Genomic DNA, 15,872 nt, shown 5'->3' on the forward strand with positions numbered 1-15,872 from the left:
TGCGGAGCCTCCTGCCTGCGGAAGGTGAGCCCCGGGGTCGCTGGCGGTTGTGGAGGGTGGGAGTCGTTGTGCCTGGGGACGGAGGAATTAAGGTTTGCAAAATAGAGGGTCCCTCCAGCCAGGGCCTCTGCAGATGCTCGGGAGGCCTCCTGGGGGTGCCGAGTACCCCTCCCTAGGCGAGAGCCGAGTTCGCGAGGGGATGGGGAACTAGCCCACCTGGCTCCCTTGCCCTCTTAAGTAGCCTCATTGACACCCCCATTAGCCTACTGCCATTCCCACTGTTTGCAGACACTCCTCGGGCTCTGACATGGGGGTCCTGCTTTAGGGGTCCTCGCAGAGCCGGGGCTCCCGGCCTTCTGCAGAGGTTTGCCCACCCCTCCAGTGGCATCTCTCCAATCCCGGTGGAGCTGGGAGGAGCCAGGAGGTTAATCCCACACCTGTCCCCAGCTCCCCCCAGCTCTCCAGCTCCCCACCGCATCACCGCAGCTAAGTAAGCCATGTGGTGGCAGAAAGGCTTGATTCCTGCTCCCCAGCCCAAACCCCAAGTTGCACCAAAGTCTACTGCTTGCTGCTGCCCCAGCCCCGCCCCCTCACTTTCTGTCTGGGAGCTTGGCCTCCCTGGCCACCACCCACCAATCTTGGCTGTCTGGTACCCTCTCTCCTCCCATCCCTGGGGGAGCTGGCGTGGGCCCAGCATAGCCTAGATGTTGTAATGTCCCTGGCAGTGCCCGTGGAGAAAAGCTGCTGGGCCTGTTCCCAATCAGTTAACCTGGGCCAGGCCCTCCACTGCCAGGGGAACTTGACTCAGGCTCTGGAAGGGGAGATGCTGGTTCGGTGGGAAAGGGGCTGTGGGACTGTGGGCACTGCCGGGAAGCTGTCCAAGTAATGGGACACTGGGGGACTGAGCCATACTGGGAGCTGTTCAGAGGGGCCACTTGGCTCCTTCAGGGCAACGGACCTTTTCCGTCACAGGAAGATTAGGGTGGGGGTTCCTGTACCTACCTAGTGGCCCAGGGGGAGGACTCCTTTGGAGTCTTGGTTCATGTAGGGTGCAAGAAGATGGCTGGCAACGACAGCTGTGGCACCAGGATGCTGGGGAGCAACAAGCAGCCATGGCTGAACATGGGAAGGGCAGGACCATTCCTCCTTTGGGCCAGCTGTTCTCTCCCAGCTCGTCACCACCTCCTGAGCTGGGCCCTGTTCACACTGCACTCCTTACCGGGTTGAAGGAAGGAGGAGCAGAGTTGGGAGGAAAGGGGTTGGCCACCTCTGGTCTCCCTTTCTCTCTTTCCCTGCTTATGTCCCTCTCCCAGCCCAGGTGTTCCTACAGAAGCAACTCCTGGGGCAGAGGGCAGTTCACCGGCAGACTAGGGGTGGAGTAGGGCTCATGGGCATCTGAGGGCCCGATCTGCACTGATGGGCATGTACACACACACACACACACACACACACACACACACTCACGCATACCTCCCAGCACCTACCATCCACACCCATCTCACCTCATACACACTCCCTTACACTCTTACACTTGCTCTTACAGGCACTGGTCCTGGCACTCATGTGCTTTCTGCCGAAATTTCCACTTACTCATCCCTGTGCACACGTACCATTGCCCCAACACCCTCCCTTATGCTCTTTTCCAGAGTCATGCATGTCCCCAGTCAGTGCACAGCCAGAGAGGCTCATTCTAGGTGGCCATCTGGCTAAACCCAGACACTGCCTGCATCTTAAGAGCCTCCCCCAGCTCCACAGTGGGAGGCACATTCATCTGCATCCTCATGCTCTAGGGGACATTCTCAGGGCTGGAGGCCTCAAGGGACATAGGACTGTCCTTGCTAGGTAATCCACAAATTGGCTTCTCCAGCCAGGACAGAGAGGCTGGAGCCCCGGAGGACAGCCACCTCCTCACTGTCTGCTCTGGATGCTGCCTTAACGGCCAATGGGATCCCTTGCAAGGCAGGAGGCCAGAGCTCGAAGAGAGGGTGCCTGAGACCAGGTCCAAGGTGGAGATTAAAGGGGAGAGGCTGCAGCATTAAGCTGAGCAAGGATTATACTGGAATTTCCTGGGCGTTTAAACAGCTGCTGAAGAGGACAGAGGGCAGGGCCTGTGTGCTGACCCCTCCCACGCTGACCCGGTAGCTAACAGGTGTGAGGACCAGCTCAGCAACCACACCAGACACGAAACCATTGGTCCCTTTGCCCTTGGGATCGCCATTCACCCCGCAGGCCCCTGCAGCCTGTTTTGCTTCATGTTTCTGTCTGAGCTCAGTATACAACAGTGCCCCTTGAGTGTGTCCCAAGTGTCCAGTCCCCTCTGGTTCCTTCTTTCCTTTTGAAGTCACAGTTCTGACATCCTGTAAGAGAAGTGTGATGCTATCAGTGAGACAAGGTGAACTTCTTGGAAGAAAAGCTTAAAGAAAATACAGGGATAAAAGTTCTTTGCTTTTCTTGTTGACATTTCTTTGCTCATTCATTCCCAGCTCCTCCTGCCTCTCCATCTCTGCTTTCTTCTTGTAGTTAAAATTTCTAGATATTTTGAAACCTAGAGGGTAAAAAGGAGGGAGGATAAAATATAAGTATAAGCTACAGTAGTCTAGGTATTATAAATACGTCCCCTTTTTGTTTAGATTTTAGTCTAGATTTTAATTATGCAATTCTTGTTTTAATTATAAAAATAAGATATGCTCATTGTAATAAGAAAAATAATTCAAATATATGTAAAACAAAGTTAATGCCTTCCCCTCAGTTCCTATCCTACAGTAACCAATTTTAATGGCCCAATATATCTTCTGCCATACCTCTTCCAAGCTTATTTGGCTTAGATTATTTAATTTTTTAAAAAATCTACTCTGTGGATTGAGGTATGTAAACTATATTAAGTCAGCTTGGTTTGTTCACAACATTATCACATTTAGCATACTTTTAAAATTCTTACAGACTTACTCCTGTTTAAATCTTGCAGTTTTATAGATGACTGAAATCATAGGCTATGATTTATAAGCTAAGATTCTACACATCTTTCATCTTTGCCAGCTTCTGAAACAAAATACAATCCTGATGCTAAGAAACTGTCATATTTTTGTAAACCAAAGACATGTAGTGGGCTTGTGGATGTAGAGTCTCTACTTATATGAAAAAGGTACGAAGTGATATAGCCATTAAAGGAGCTGAGAAAAAAAAACAAAAGACGGGAAGTTACAGAAGGCACTTTTTGTCACAGGAAACTGTCTAATCCATCTCTTTTTCTGAGCTATCATTTGACGGCTACGTTTCTGCTGCTTCTGGTGTTTGATATTTTTAAAAGCATGTATACATCTGAAATTTGAAAGTTTTCCTGATTGGGATAAGTTTTTTGCTCTTTCATGGGTTAGAGGATTTCTAAACACTGGCCGATTCCTTTCACTAGTTGGAGAGGATAGAGTCTCAAGCAGGCCACAATGAAGAGGACCAGAAAGATGTCCTAGTCCTCAGCCATTTGAAAACCCAAGTTCTAAGTCCTGCTTGTTTAGTATTCGAGGCACGTGCATGGAGCTTCCATGTTCTTGTCACTTACATTTCTGAGTTTGGAACTTGTCTCAAAAGAATCTGCAGTGGTAGGAATTCACTGACAGCAATTGCTTTCATATCTTAATAAGGTTTCTTCTTTCTTCTATTTATTTTAGCCATAGAGATGTGCTCCAATTCTTTTCAGCTATTAAAAATGGAAAGACTTAACTTATCTGGTTCCTTTGATAAGCAAGAACTGACCTAACAGCCTAGTCTCACTCAGATACACTTTTTTTTTTTCCTAGAGAAACCTGTTTATAATCTTCAATTTTCTGGATCCAAATCTAAAAGATGTCCTCATCAAATAGCCAAACTACACTTCTGGGTACTTTATTATCTTCAATCATTTATTTTTAATGAATATTTTTGTTCTTAGTAAAATTTTTAAAAATTACTGAAGTAGCAATCCGTGTTATTCTTTCCTTTCTGATTCCTCTTGAGGACAGAAGCTGAGTGGCTTTAACATGTCTCAGAATTGCTTTTGCTCTTTTCGGAATTTCTGGAGCGAGGCCAGCTTCATGTTGTCATTAGGATGCCTGCTAAAGCGATGCACGCACGCCCCACAACAACCACAGCCGCTGCGTTATTTGTATTGTGTGTCATCACAGCAAATGCTTTGCCATTCCTAATCTTCCAGAATGTTCCATATTGTACGGCTGGTATTATCTGCATTGCATCTTTTCTTTCTTTGCTGCTTGCCCTTCCAAAAAAAATATATATCATTGAGATGTATCTAAAGTGTTTTTTATCCTTTCTCCATGACGATTTGTCTAGTTTATCAGTTTGGGAAGACCCAGTGCTTCTAGTTTCTTCTTTATGCAGATTCCAGAATGCATCCATGCTCTGACTGAAAGAGGCTATTTTAAAGAATAACTGCTGGGCAAATGGCACAATGCCTTCATTGTTTAAAGATGTTCTGCAGGAATTTTCAGTTTTTGATAAGAGTGATCTCTTCTCCATGACGATTTGTCTAGTTTATCAGTTTGGGAAGACCCAGTGCTTCTAGTTTCTTCTTTATGCAGATTCCAGAATGCATCCATGCTCTGACTGAAAGAGGCTATTTTAAAGAATAACTGCTGGGCAAATGGCACAATGCCTTCATTGTTTAAAGATGTTCTGCAGGAATTTTCAGTTTTTGATAAGAGTGTTCCTAAAGACTGTCTGGCCCTGGACAGATTCTGGTTGGTTTTGGTGAGTCAGGCATGTCTTCCAAGTTAAGCCATTGAGAGTTTGGGGGTGCACCTTCCCTGTGAATTAGTTCAGGATAGTTATTAAACAGCCTGTGGTGATGGGGCCATGCTTTTCACTTCATGATCTCCCTGTTCTCCTTGGAAGCATGCATTTAATCTGCGCATGATTCTAATAGCATTTACGACAGTATTGGCAAAGAACCTTTGTTTCCCCCCAACTTTACTGAAATACAGTTGACATATACCAGTAACATTGTGTAAGTTTAAGCTGTGCAATGTGATGATTTGAAAATGCTTCTTTATTGCCTCCATATGCACTATGTTGAACTCTCTAGGTCAGTGGTCGGCAAACTGCGGCTCGCGAGCCACATGCGGCTCTTTGGCCCCTTGAGTGTGGCTCTTCCACAAAATACCACGTGCGGGTGTGCACATACAGTGCGATTGAAACTTCGTGGCCCATGCGCAGAAGTCGGTATTTTGTGGAAGAGCCACACTCAAGGGGCCAAAGAGCTGCATGTGGCTCGCGAGCCGCAGTTTGCCGACCACTGCTCTAGGTAAATGTCAATGCTGGTTGGTACCCACCACACATCAGCTCATACAGATGTAGAAATGGTGTCTTTTCACAGTAACCACGTGGAGATAACACTGAAGATTTCATCTTACTGTATAGCCAGCATTACCAGAAAAAAAAGTAGATTTGTAGAAATCAAATCATATTTATCAAAGTTGAATATAGTTTTATTTTAGCATCATTGTGAAATGTGTCATTTTCAACGGCACTGTGGATCCCAGGGCCACAAATATCCAGGAGGAAACATGTTCCAACTTTCAATTGGCTTTCTTTCTTTCTTTCTTTCTTTCTTTCTTTCTTTCTTTCTTTCTTTCTTTCTTTCTTTCTTTCTCAGTCCTGTGCCTTTTGAGCAACATGCCTGTTTTCTTCTCAGCAGAAATAAATGGGATCTGCTGCTCTTGTCCGTGTCACTCATGGACTTTTGAGACTGAGCCATGAGGAGAGAGATAGGTCACCACTAATCTCTAGACCAAGAAGCAGGAAATTCTGAGCCTGTTTGTTGTCACTGTGACCCTGGAAGCAGTCATGCCTCCGGGTCCTGGGCTTGTGGGCTGCAGTGCGTGCTTCTGAGGGCTCAAGGGTGTTTTATATGAAAGGGTAGCTTATTACATAGTCATTCATTTTGAGGGCATGCACACTATTTCGATTCATTTTACTAAACAGATTTAAAGAAATTGATTTTTTATTATACAGATTTAAAGAAATTGATTTTTAATAAATGATTTATTGAAAAGATAGTATATATACAAATTTTTTAAACAAAAAAATTAAAGGGAATACAGTGGGTATGAGTCTTCCTCACACCAGCTTCCAGCTGTCCCTCCAACTTTCTCCCTGCATTTTGTCTCTTCATCATAAAGGACCACCCATGGATATGGACATCTTTAAATTTCCAATCAGGAGCATGCTTTATACTGTTCCTTACTGGACTTTCACTTGGAAATTATTTTCATATCAGTACAAAACAGTAGCTCTTATTCCTCTTGAAGGTTATGCCATAAATTTAAAAAATTTTTTTCAATTACATTTGACATACAATATCATATTAGTTCCAGGTGTACAACATAGTAATTAGACATTTATATATCTTATGAAGTGATCTCTTGATTAGTCTAGTACCCATCTGAACCATACATAGTTATTACAATATTATTGACTGCATTCCCTATGCTGTACTTTACATCCTCATAAACCATCTTTCTAATGATGTATAGTAACTTTATAGTCTTTTCCTTTACAAACAGTTCTGCAATAAATATCCTTGTTTGAACATCTGTGCAAACAGATCCAAGTATATGGTTCCTGGAGGACAAATTCATAGAAGTGAAGCTGCTAGGCAGACATCACCAATTGTCCTTCTAAGAGCCTGTTCCAAAATTCCTGAACCCCTAAGCGCAGGAATTTTCACAGAGCCCATTTTCCATGCCTTCTCCAACTCACTGCACTATCCATCTCGTAGGACAAAATGGCATGTCCCTGTTGTTTCAACATGCCTTCCTTTCATTGTGAGCAAACTAGAAGCATCTTTGCATATATTTAAGGCATGCATTAATTGTCTCCCCTTGTGGAGAGGACCTCGGTATGCCAGACCTCCATAGCTCTCTCCCTCCTGGATATTGGCTCATTTCTTAGACAGTCTTCACTCCTAGGTCTCTGTGCATCTGTTCTGGCACCCACCCTCCCGTCATACCCCACAGCTCTCCTTCAGCGGTCCCTCTCGCTCCACTGCCTTTCTGAGATGCCTGGCATATCCAAGTCTAACAGGGGATGGGAGTGTGGAGAGGGGGGATTGTGTGTCCCCAGTGAAGGAGTAGCTTTTAACTCACTTGCTTTTAATGAGAAGAATCTCCCGATTCCCAGCACAGGGAGGCTGGAGGAAGGAGGAAGAGAAGAGAGTAAATGAAGACAAAGAACTGAAATAGCTCCTTCCAGAAGAAAAGACTAAGATTGGCCCAGAACTAACTGCCCTGTGCTCTAAGAAGGAGGAGGGTCATGGGGGACAGGATCCACCCGGCACATGGCCCTCTAAGACCGGGGGTCTGGCACCAGTCAGGTCAGGAGAGAGTCAGGTCCTGCTCTCAAACCAAGGTTATGGGTGCTGCGACAGTTTGAGAGCTATAGGAGGAGACACAGCGTGAGGCTTTGGAGCCTGGGCCCTAATGAAGAAATGCATTTACCTCCCCAGGCCTCTCTGGTCCTGTCTCCCTAGGAAGCAAGTTTGGCTGCAGTCCCCAGTCTTGCAAAGCAGCAGCCCTGCCTGGGCACAGGGTGGCAGCCAGGGCAATGGTGGGAGCCCCAAAGATGCCCCATGGCTGCTGAGGGTGCTGCCCAGTCAGGGAGTGCAGTGGCGGGCATGGTGTGCAGCCTCCGGGTCCTGCTCCTGGTGTCCTCTGTTCTGGCTCTGGAAGGTAAGAGGGAGGGGGCACCAGAGAACCCCCACTTGCTATTACAGATCCAGCTCAGGTGGGAAATGGGGAAGATTCAAAGAAGACAGAAAAAGACCGAGGACATCAAGAAGGGGGAAGGAGTGGGGAGGGTTTCAGAGAAAGGCTCCCCAGTCAGCTGTGCTCCTGCTGGTGAATTACAGGGACCAGGGAGGGAGATTGTTTTTACTCCTGGGAATGAGCTGGGGGTTAGCAGTGCTGGTGGAGCCTTGGCCAGTGCTTGTCCCTTCTTCTCTCTGGGCAGAGGTATTGCTGGACACCAGCGGAGAGACGTCTGAGATAGGCTGGCTCACCTACCCACCAGGTGGGGTGAGTGTCACTTTCATTCTGAACCCGTGGCCCTGCCCTCACCCTTCTCCCTGGAGGGTGGAATTGGGGAAGGAACCCCTGGGTAGGGAGGGACTAATGGAATAAGACTTTCCCTCCAGAGGAACAGGGCTTTGGGGTATCCTTTACCCTGCTTTGCACGTCATTCATTTTAAGTCTCAGAGGAAGAGATATGCCCCCTTCCTGCACCCTCCAAGTCCTGAGCTGCTAACACCCATCTCTGCTCTCCCCTCCCTGCAGTGGGACGAAGTGAGCGTTCTGGATGACCAGAGACGCCTGACTCGGACCTTCGAGGCCTGTCACGTGGCAGGGTCCCCGCCAGGCACCGGGCAGGACAACTGGCTGCAGACACACTTTGTAGAGCGACGCAGTGCCCAGAGGGCACACATCCGACTCCACTTCTCTGTGCGGGCTTGCTCCAGCCTGGGTGTGGCCGGGGGGACCTGTCGGGAGACCTTCACACTGTACTACCGCCAGGCGGAGGAGCCCGATGGCCCCGACAGTGTTCCAGCCTGGCACCTCAAACGCTGGACCAAGGTGGACACGATTGCAGCGGACGAGAGCTTTCCTGCCCCCTCTGCCTGGGCAGTGGAGCCCCATGGGCCGGGGCCGAGGGCTGGGCTGCAGCTGAACGTCAAAGAGCGGAGCTTCGGCCCCCTGACCCAGCGTGGCTTCTACGTGGCCTTCCAGGACACCGGGGCCTGCCTGGCCCTCGTGGCCATCAAGCTCTTCTACCATGCCTGCCCCTCCGTGCTTCGTGCCTTCACCTCTTTCCCTGAGACCCAGGCCAGTGGGGCCGGGGGGGCCTCCCTGGTGGCAGCCATGGGCACCTGTGTGGCTCATGCTGAGCCAGAGGAGGATGGGGGTGGCGGCCAGGCCGGGGGCAGCCCCCCCAGGCTGCATTGCAATGGAGAGGGCAAGTGGATGGTCGCAGTCGGAGGCTGCCGCTGCCAACCTGGGTACCAGCCTGCACGTGGAGACAAGGCCTGCCAAGGTGAGACCCTACCCCCCATATGCTTGTCCAAGATCTCCCCACCTGCCCTGACCTTTCAGCTCCTTTCCTGAACACCCCAAACTTCATTTTGTCCCCCGAAGGTTAGGATTAAGCTACTTGAGGGAAGGACTCCTCTTTATTTCCTAAAGCACACAAACTCTCATCCACTCATCTGAAAACTTTAGCACCTCAAACTTCATTTTGTCCCCCAAAGGTTAGGATTAAGCTACTTGAGGGAAGGGCTCCTCTTTATTTCCTAAAGCACACAAACAAACTCTCATCCACTCATCTGAAAACTTTAGCACCTTCTGGAGACTTCCGCAGCCATTTCGGAGGCTCCTAGAGGTGCAGGCCTGAGAAGTGATGACGATCAGGAGTTGAACTCCTGGGTTATCTTGGGATGGGGTCCTTTGTCCGTATTTGCCCTGTATTTGGGGTGGGCTCATCCCAGGTCCAGGTGGCCAGGATGCAGGTGGAAAGCAGTGAATCCCAGCCGAGGACTAAGGAGAATGATTCTGCCACAGGTGGAGGTTGCAGGAGGCCTCTGCAGAGGGAGGTTATGCAATCAGCCTACAGACACCTACCTCTGGTGCTTGGCCTGCCCATAACCCCCGCCCACCTCACTTTTTCCATCAGTGGAAATGCAGTTCCACCCCAGTTAAGTGGCAGAAGTAATCTCTGCCTGAGGGAGGGAAAGAGGGAGGAGAGAGCTGGGGTTCCATCCCAGGAGAAAGGAGGAACCAGCCCGGTGTGGGGGCTCAGGAGGGGGGTATTGCGTGAGCTGAAGCCTCCACTCTTCTCTGTTCCTCAGCCTGCCCAGAGGGGTCCTACAAGGCCTTGGCCGGGAACAACCCCTGCTCCCCGTGCCCTGCCCGCAGCCGTGCCTCGGAGCCTGCAGCCCCCATTTGCCCCTGCCTTGAGGGTTTCTTTCGGGCCAGTTCTGACCCCCCACAAGCCCCCTGCACTGGTAAGTCCCCCACCTAGCCCAGAGGTAGAAACAGGACAGGGAGTGGGGCGGGAAGAGGGGGATCCCAAGGGCTACAGGTGGGGCTGTTGTGATTGGCGGTGACTTCTTTCTTCTGTGTCCTTGGTTTCCTCCCCTACCTGCCTTACCTGTCTCTCTCCCTGACCCCATCCCATCTGGTCCACCTCCTGCCTCTCTCCTCTCACCTGCCTCCTCTGCTTTTGGGCTCCACCCCATGCTGTGTGTCTCCGCCCCTGCCTCCTCCCTCCCTCAATCACCTCTTCTGTGGCCCTTCCCGCCCCTTCTGGCACCCAGGCCCTCCGTCGGCTCCCCGGGAGCTTTGGTTTGAGGTGCAGGGCTCGGCGCTCATGCTGCACTGGCGCCTGCCCCAGGAGCTCGGGGGGCGCGGGGACCTGCTCTTCAACGTCGTGTGCAAGGAGTGCGGAAGCCACCAGGAGCCTGGCGGCGGGGGCGCTTGTCACCGCTGTAGGGATGAGGTGCACTTCGACCCCCGCCAGAGGGGCCTGACTGAGAGCCGGGTGTTAGTCGGGGGGCTCCGGGCACACGTACCCTACATCTTGGAGGTGCAGGCCGTCAACGGAGTCTCAGAGCTCAGCCCCGACCCTCCCCAGGCTGCATCCATTAATGTCAGCACCAGCCACGCAGGTGAGCCTTTTCCTCCGCCAAAGGCCTTACCTCGCCTCCTTAGAACCCCTCCCCCCCACTCCCGTCTTCCGCCTACTGACTCCCCACCCCAGTTCCCTCTGCAGTCCCGGTGATGCACCAGGTGAGCCGGGCACCCAACAGCATCACAGTGTCCTGGCCGCAGCCAGACCAGACCAACGGGAACATCCTGGACTATCAGCTGCGTTACTACGACCAGGTGGGAATGGGGTGGGGCATCCCTGTAGGGCTGGAGGGATGGGAGGGGGTCGGAGGGGGAGTAGGGGTTCGGAGGTGCCCAGGAGCCCTGAGGAAGTGGGAGGGGCCGGAAGCCTTGGAGGGCTGGGTCAGGCAGACAGGGAGTGAGTGGCTGTCCCCCCCAGGGGGTGGGGCATCCCTGTAGGGCTGGAGGGAACTTGCAATGTCCCACCCTGTGGCTAGAGGGACCGGAGGGGGGGCGGAGGGAGAGTGGGGGTTCGGGGTGCCCAGGAGCCCTGAGGAAGTGGGAGGGGCCGGAAGCCTTGGAGGGCTGGGTCAGGCAGACAGGGAGTGAGTGGCTGTCCCCCCCAGGCGGAAGATGAATCCCACTCCTTCACCCTGACCAGCGAGACCAACACAGCAACCGTGACACAGCTGAGCCCCGGCCACATCTATGGCTTCCAGGTTCGGGCTCGGACAGCCGCAGGCCATGGCCCCTATGGAGGCAAGGTCTATTTCCAGACGCTGCCTCAAGGTGAGAGGAAGCCTGAGTGGAGGGCACCAGGGGTAGTGAGGGGAGGCCCAGGGGCCTGCAGGCCAAAGGCTGTGAGGGGAGTTCCTGGCTGAGCTCCCATCTTTGGCTCTGTGGGTGTGTGTGGGTGAGTGTGGATGGGTGTGGGTGTGGGTATGGGTGTGTGTGAGGGTGAGTTTGGGTGTGTGTGGGTGAGTGTGGGTTGGTGTGGATGGGTGTGGATGGGTGTGGGTGTGTGTGGGTGAGTGTGGGTGGGTGTGGGGGAGTGTGGGTGGGTGTGGGGGAGTGTGGGTGGGTGTGGGGGAGTGTGGGTGGGTGTGGGGGAGTGTGGGTGGGTGTGGGGGAGTGTGGGTGGGTGTGGGGGAGTGTGGGTGGGTGTGGGGGAGTGTGGGTGGGTGTGGGGGAGTGTGGGTGGGTGTGGGGGAGTGTGGGTGGGTGTGGGGGAGTGTGGGTGGGTGTGGGGGAGTGTGGGTGGGTGTGGGGGAGTGTGGGTGGGTGTGGGGGAGTGTGGGTGGGTGTGGGGGAGTGTGGGTGGGTGTGGGGGAGTGTGGGTGGGTGTGGGGGAGTGTGGGTGGGTGTGGGGGAGTGTGGGTGGGTGTGGGGGAGTGTGGGTGGGTGTGGGGGAGTGTGGGTGGGTGTGGGGGAGTGTGGGTGGGTGTGGGGGAGTGTGGGTGGGTGTGGGGGAGTGTGGGTGGGTGTGGGGGAGTGTGGGTGGGTGTGGGGGAGTGTGGGTGGGTGTGGGGGAGTGTGGGTGGGTGTGGGGGAGTGTGGGTGGGTGTGGGGGAGTGTGGGTGGGTGTGGGGGAGTGTGGGTGGGTGTGGGGGAGTGTGGGTGGGTGTGGGGGAGTGTGGGTGGGTGTGGGGGAGTGTGGGTGGGTGTGGGGGAGTGTGGGTGGGTGTGGGGGAGTGTGGGTGGGTGTGGGGGAGTGTGGGTGGGTGTGGGGGAGTGTGGGTGGGTGTGGGGGAGTGTGGGTGGGTGTGGGGGAGTGTGGGTGGGTGTGGGGGAGTGTGGGTGGGTGTGGGTGAGTGGGTGGGTGGGTGAGTGTGTGTGTGGGTGAGTGTGGGTGTGTGTGTGTGGGTGTGGGTGAGTGTGGGTAGGTGCACTTTCATGTGAGGCCTTGACCTCCTGTCATCCTGGGTCACTGGTTCCTCAGGTGAGCTGTCCGCCCAGCTTCCGGAAAGACTCTCCTTGGTGATTGGGTCCATCCTGGGGGCTTTGGCCTTCCTCCTGCTGGCCGCCATCACCGTGCTGGCTGTTGTCTTCCAGAGGTGAGCCCCGCCTCACCATGTCCCCACACCACCACTCTGCCTCACACCCCCGCCCTGGAAGCCCAAGGCCCAATGCAGAAACCCCCACACCCGGCTCTTTCTTGGGACCCGTGCAGAGGTGGGCAGGAGGGACCTGGTCTCAGGCTAGCCAGCAGCCTGTGTGGGGGAAGGGGGAGGAGGAGTGTCATTCCAGGACTCTGGTTTGACCCTCAGGAAGCGACATGCGACAGGCTACACGGAGCAACTGCAGCAGTATAGCAGCCCAGGTGAGAGGTTTGGGGGGAATGGGGCCCAGTTGGGGGGTGCAGAGATGAAAAGCTGGGAGCTCAGGCCAGGAGCATACCAGCCAAAGTGGGCTCCCCTGAGGTTGAGGGGACCAGGGCATGCCTGCAGTGTGGGGGCGGTCTAGCCTTGCACTACACCCTCATAATGTACCCCACGCACCTACAGGGCTTGGGGTGAAGTATTACATCGATCCATCCACATACGAGGACCCCTGCCAGGCCATCCGAGAATTTGCCCGGGAGGTGGACCCCACCTATATCAAGATTGAAGAGGTCATTGGGGCAGGTACTTCAACAGCAGAGAGGGTGGGCCGGGCAGGATTCCTTTTAACCGTGAGCCCACGGTCCTTCCTTGACTACTGCCCAACCTACACCTGTCCCCCCAGGCTCCTTCGGAGAAGTGCGCCGGGGCCGGCTGCAGCCCAGGGGCAGGCGGGAGCAGGCTGTGGCCATCCAGGCCCTGTGGACTGGAGGTGCCGAGAGCCTACAGATGACCTTTCTCAGCCAGGCCGCAGTGCTGGGCCAGTTCCAGCACCCCAACATCGTTCGGTTGGAGGGTGTGGTCACCAAAAGCCGGCCCCTCATGGTGCTGACTGAGCTCATGGAGCTGGGTCCCCTGGACAGCTTCCTCAGGGTCAGTTGGCCTGGGGGAAGGTGGAGGGCCCTTGGGTCTGGGAAAGTGTGCAGTTCTAGACTGTTCCAGGGGCAGAGCCCTATACCTTGGCTCCCTCCTGCCCACTTCCAGTGGTCTTCAGCCTTCATTCCCAGGCCATTTTCTGATTCCCAAACCCCCTACTCTCTCATGCTAATGTCTGCTGTGCATGTGTGGAGGTTCCCACGTAGTTGCTGACCTCTGCCCTCTGCCCCTCAGCAGCGGGAGGGCCAGTTCAGCAGCCTGCAGCTGGTGGCCATGCAGCGGGGAGTGGCCGCCGCCATGCAGTACCTGTCCAGTTTTGCCTTCGTCCACCGAGCGCTCTCTGCCCACAGTGTGCTGGTCAATAGCCACCTGGTGTGCAAAGTGGCCAGGCTTGGCCACAGCCCTCAGGTGAGAATAGTCTGGGGCTCTGCATTCTTCAGCGGGTGCTGGAGGATGAGCCAGAACCTGGGGTGGGGACCTTGGGCGGCATATCATTGTGTATGAAGGGATGAAGCTCACCTGTGCTTCATCCAGGATAGAAGCTTGGGCAAAGGGGGCATTAAAGAATTTCAGGACTTGAGAAGGGGAAGGTGGGAGACCTCAGAAACCTAGAACCACTTCCTGCCTTTCCCCTAATGATCACAGGTACTCTAGAGTCAGAGCAGCTGGGCCCAAATTCTGAGCACTCCACCCTAAGCTCTGTGACTTTTTGACCAAGTTCATATCACTTGATGCCTCAGCTTCTACAAAATGAAGATATCATCTACCCTGCAGGGTTGTTGTGAGGATTAAGAGAGATGCTTGATGTGAGACCTTTGACTCACGTCTGAGCAGAGAAGTTGCTCAATAAATGTGACTGTTGTTGTGATTATCGCTATTGGTACTTTTAACCCTACCCTCAGGGCCCAAGTTGTATGCTTCGCTGGGCAGCCCCAGAGGTCATTGCACATGGAAAACATACAACATCCAGCGATGTCTGGAGCTTTGGGATAGTGATGTGGGAAGTGATGAGTTATGGAGAACGGCCCTACTGGGACATGAGTGACCAGGAGGTAAGCTTTGACCTAGACATTGATGCTTCCCCACCCCTGGTCCTTCCCACCCACCAGCCTCACAGACTCCCACATTCTAAGACCTCCATTCTGTGACCCATTCCCTCCCTAAGATCTCATGGCTCTTGCTTTCTGTATTTTTAAGTTCCTTCACCAGTGTGCCCTCATGCTCCACCTGATCTCAGCCCACCCCCTTACTTAACAATATACTCTTTCCACTTACAAGTTTCCCCTCACCATATTCTTCCTCTAATCCCTAGGTGCTAAATGCAATACAGCAGGAGTTCCGGCTGCCCCCACCTCCAGGCTGTCCTCCTGGACTACATCTACTTATGTTGGACACTTGGCAGAAAGACCGTACCCAGCGTCCCCACTTTGACCAGTTAGTGGCTGCATTTGACAAGATGATTCGCAAGCCAGACACTCTGCAGGCTGGCGGGAGCTCTGGGGACAGGTCTGGAGCTTGGGACTGGAGCCTGGGAAAGCCAGGGAGGGTTGATACAAACCAAAAAGAAAACTGAGGAGCTGGGGCTAGGATGAAGAGGGGACTTTGACCTGCCTACCCCTTCCCCCTTAGACCATCCCAGGCCCTCCTGAACCCTGTGTCCCTGGACTTTCCTACTCTGGATTCACCTCAAGCCTGGCTTTCTGCCATTGGACTGGAGTGTTACCAGGACAACTTCTCCAGGGGTGGCCTCTGCACCTTCAATGATGTGGCTCAGCTCAGCCTGGAGTAAGCAGGGAGAGGTGGGTGGGGGAGCCTCTGGGCCCTAGGCCAGGGTCGTGCCTGGGATCTTGGAGACGCTGGCCCAGATTTGATCCACTCCTTCCCCACCAGAGACCTGCCTGCCCTGGGCATCACCCTGGCTGGCCACCAGAAGAAACTGCTACACAACATCCAGCTCCTGCAGCGGCACCTGAGGCAGCCAGGCTCAGTGGAGGTCTGAGGCCCTGGCAGGAAGCTGTGACTGACGCTGCTTAGGACACAGCTGGGACACAGGTCCAAGGAGGGATGTGGGAGACATGAGCCAGTCTCCATCTTGGCCTCTCATGCCCAGCATACTCAACCCAACCCTCAGGATGCTTCCTTCTCCTGCCCTCTGTCCCTTCCCACACTCCCTCTCCACATTAAAGGGAAAAAAGGGATTTTGCAAGTTGGAGGTGTGGTGAGGCCTCAGTCTGCAACCCCCCCCCCCAAG

At 53.4% G+C, this 15,872-nt stretch overlaps 1 protein-coding gene across 1 annotated transcript; it reads left to right on the top strand.

Moving 5' to 3' along the window:
* Positions 1 to 6: 6 nt before the first annotated feature.
* On the top strand, positions 7 to 15,827 carry EPHB6 (EPH receptor B6). The gene is made up of 17 exons (XM_005862781.2): positions 7 to 24; positions 7,520 to 7,718; positions 7,999 to 8,063; positions 8,322 to 9,075; positions 9,887 to 10,042; positions 10,355 to 10,705; positions 10,798 to 10,922; positions 11,273 to 11,435; positions 12,586 to 12,700; positions 12,914 to 12,966; positions 13,151 to 13,270; positions 13,371 to 13,618; positions 13,856 to 14,029; positions 14,524 to 14,673; positions 14,934 to 15,127; positions 15,251 to 15,406; positions 15,512 to 15,827. Exons 2-17 carry the CDS (start codon positions 7,619 to 7,621, stop codon positions 15,618 to 15,620), a joined length of 3,033 nt encoding a protein of 1,010 aa, XP_005862843.1. The 5' UTR covers positions 7 to 24; positions 7,520 to 7,618; the 3' UTR covers positions 15,621 to 15,827.
* Positions 15,828 to 15,872: the final 45 nt, after the last annotated feature.

The sequence above is a fragment of the Myotis brandtii genome, unplaced genomic scaffold (assembly GCF_000412655.1).
Source record: "Myotis brandtii unplaced genomic scaffold, ASM41265v1 scaffold168, whole genome shotgun sequence".
Taxonomy (NCBI): domain Eukaryota; kingdom Metazoa; phylum Chordata; class Mammalia; order Chiroptera; family Vespertilionidae; genus Myotis; species Myotis brandtii.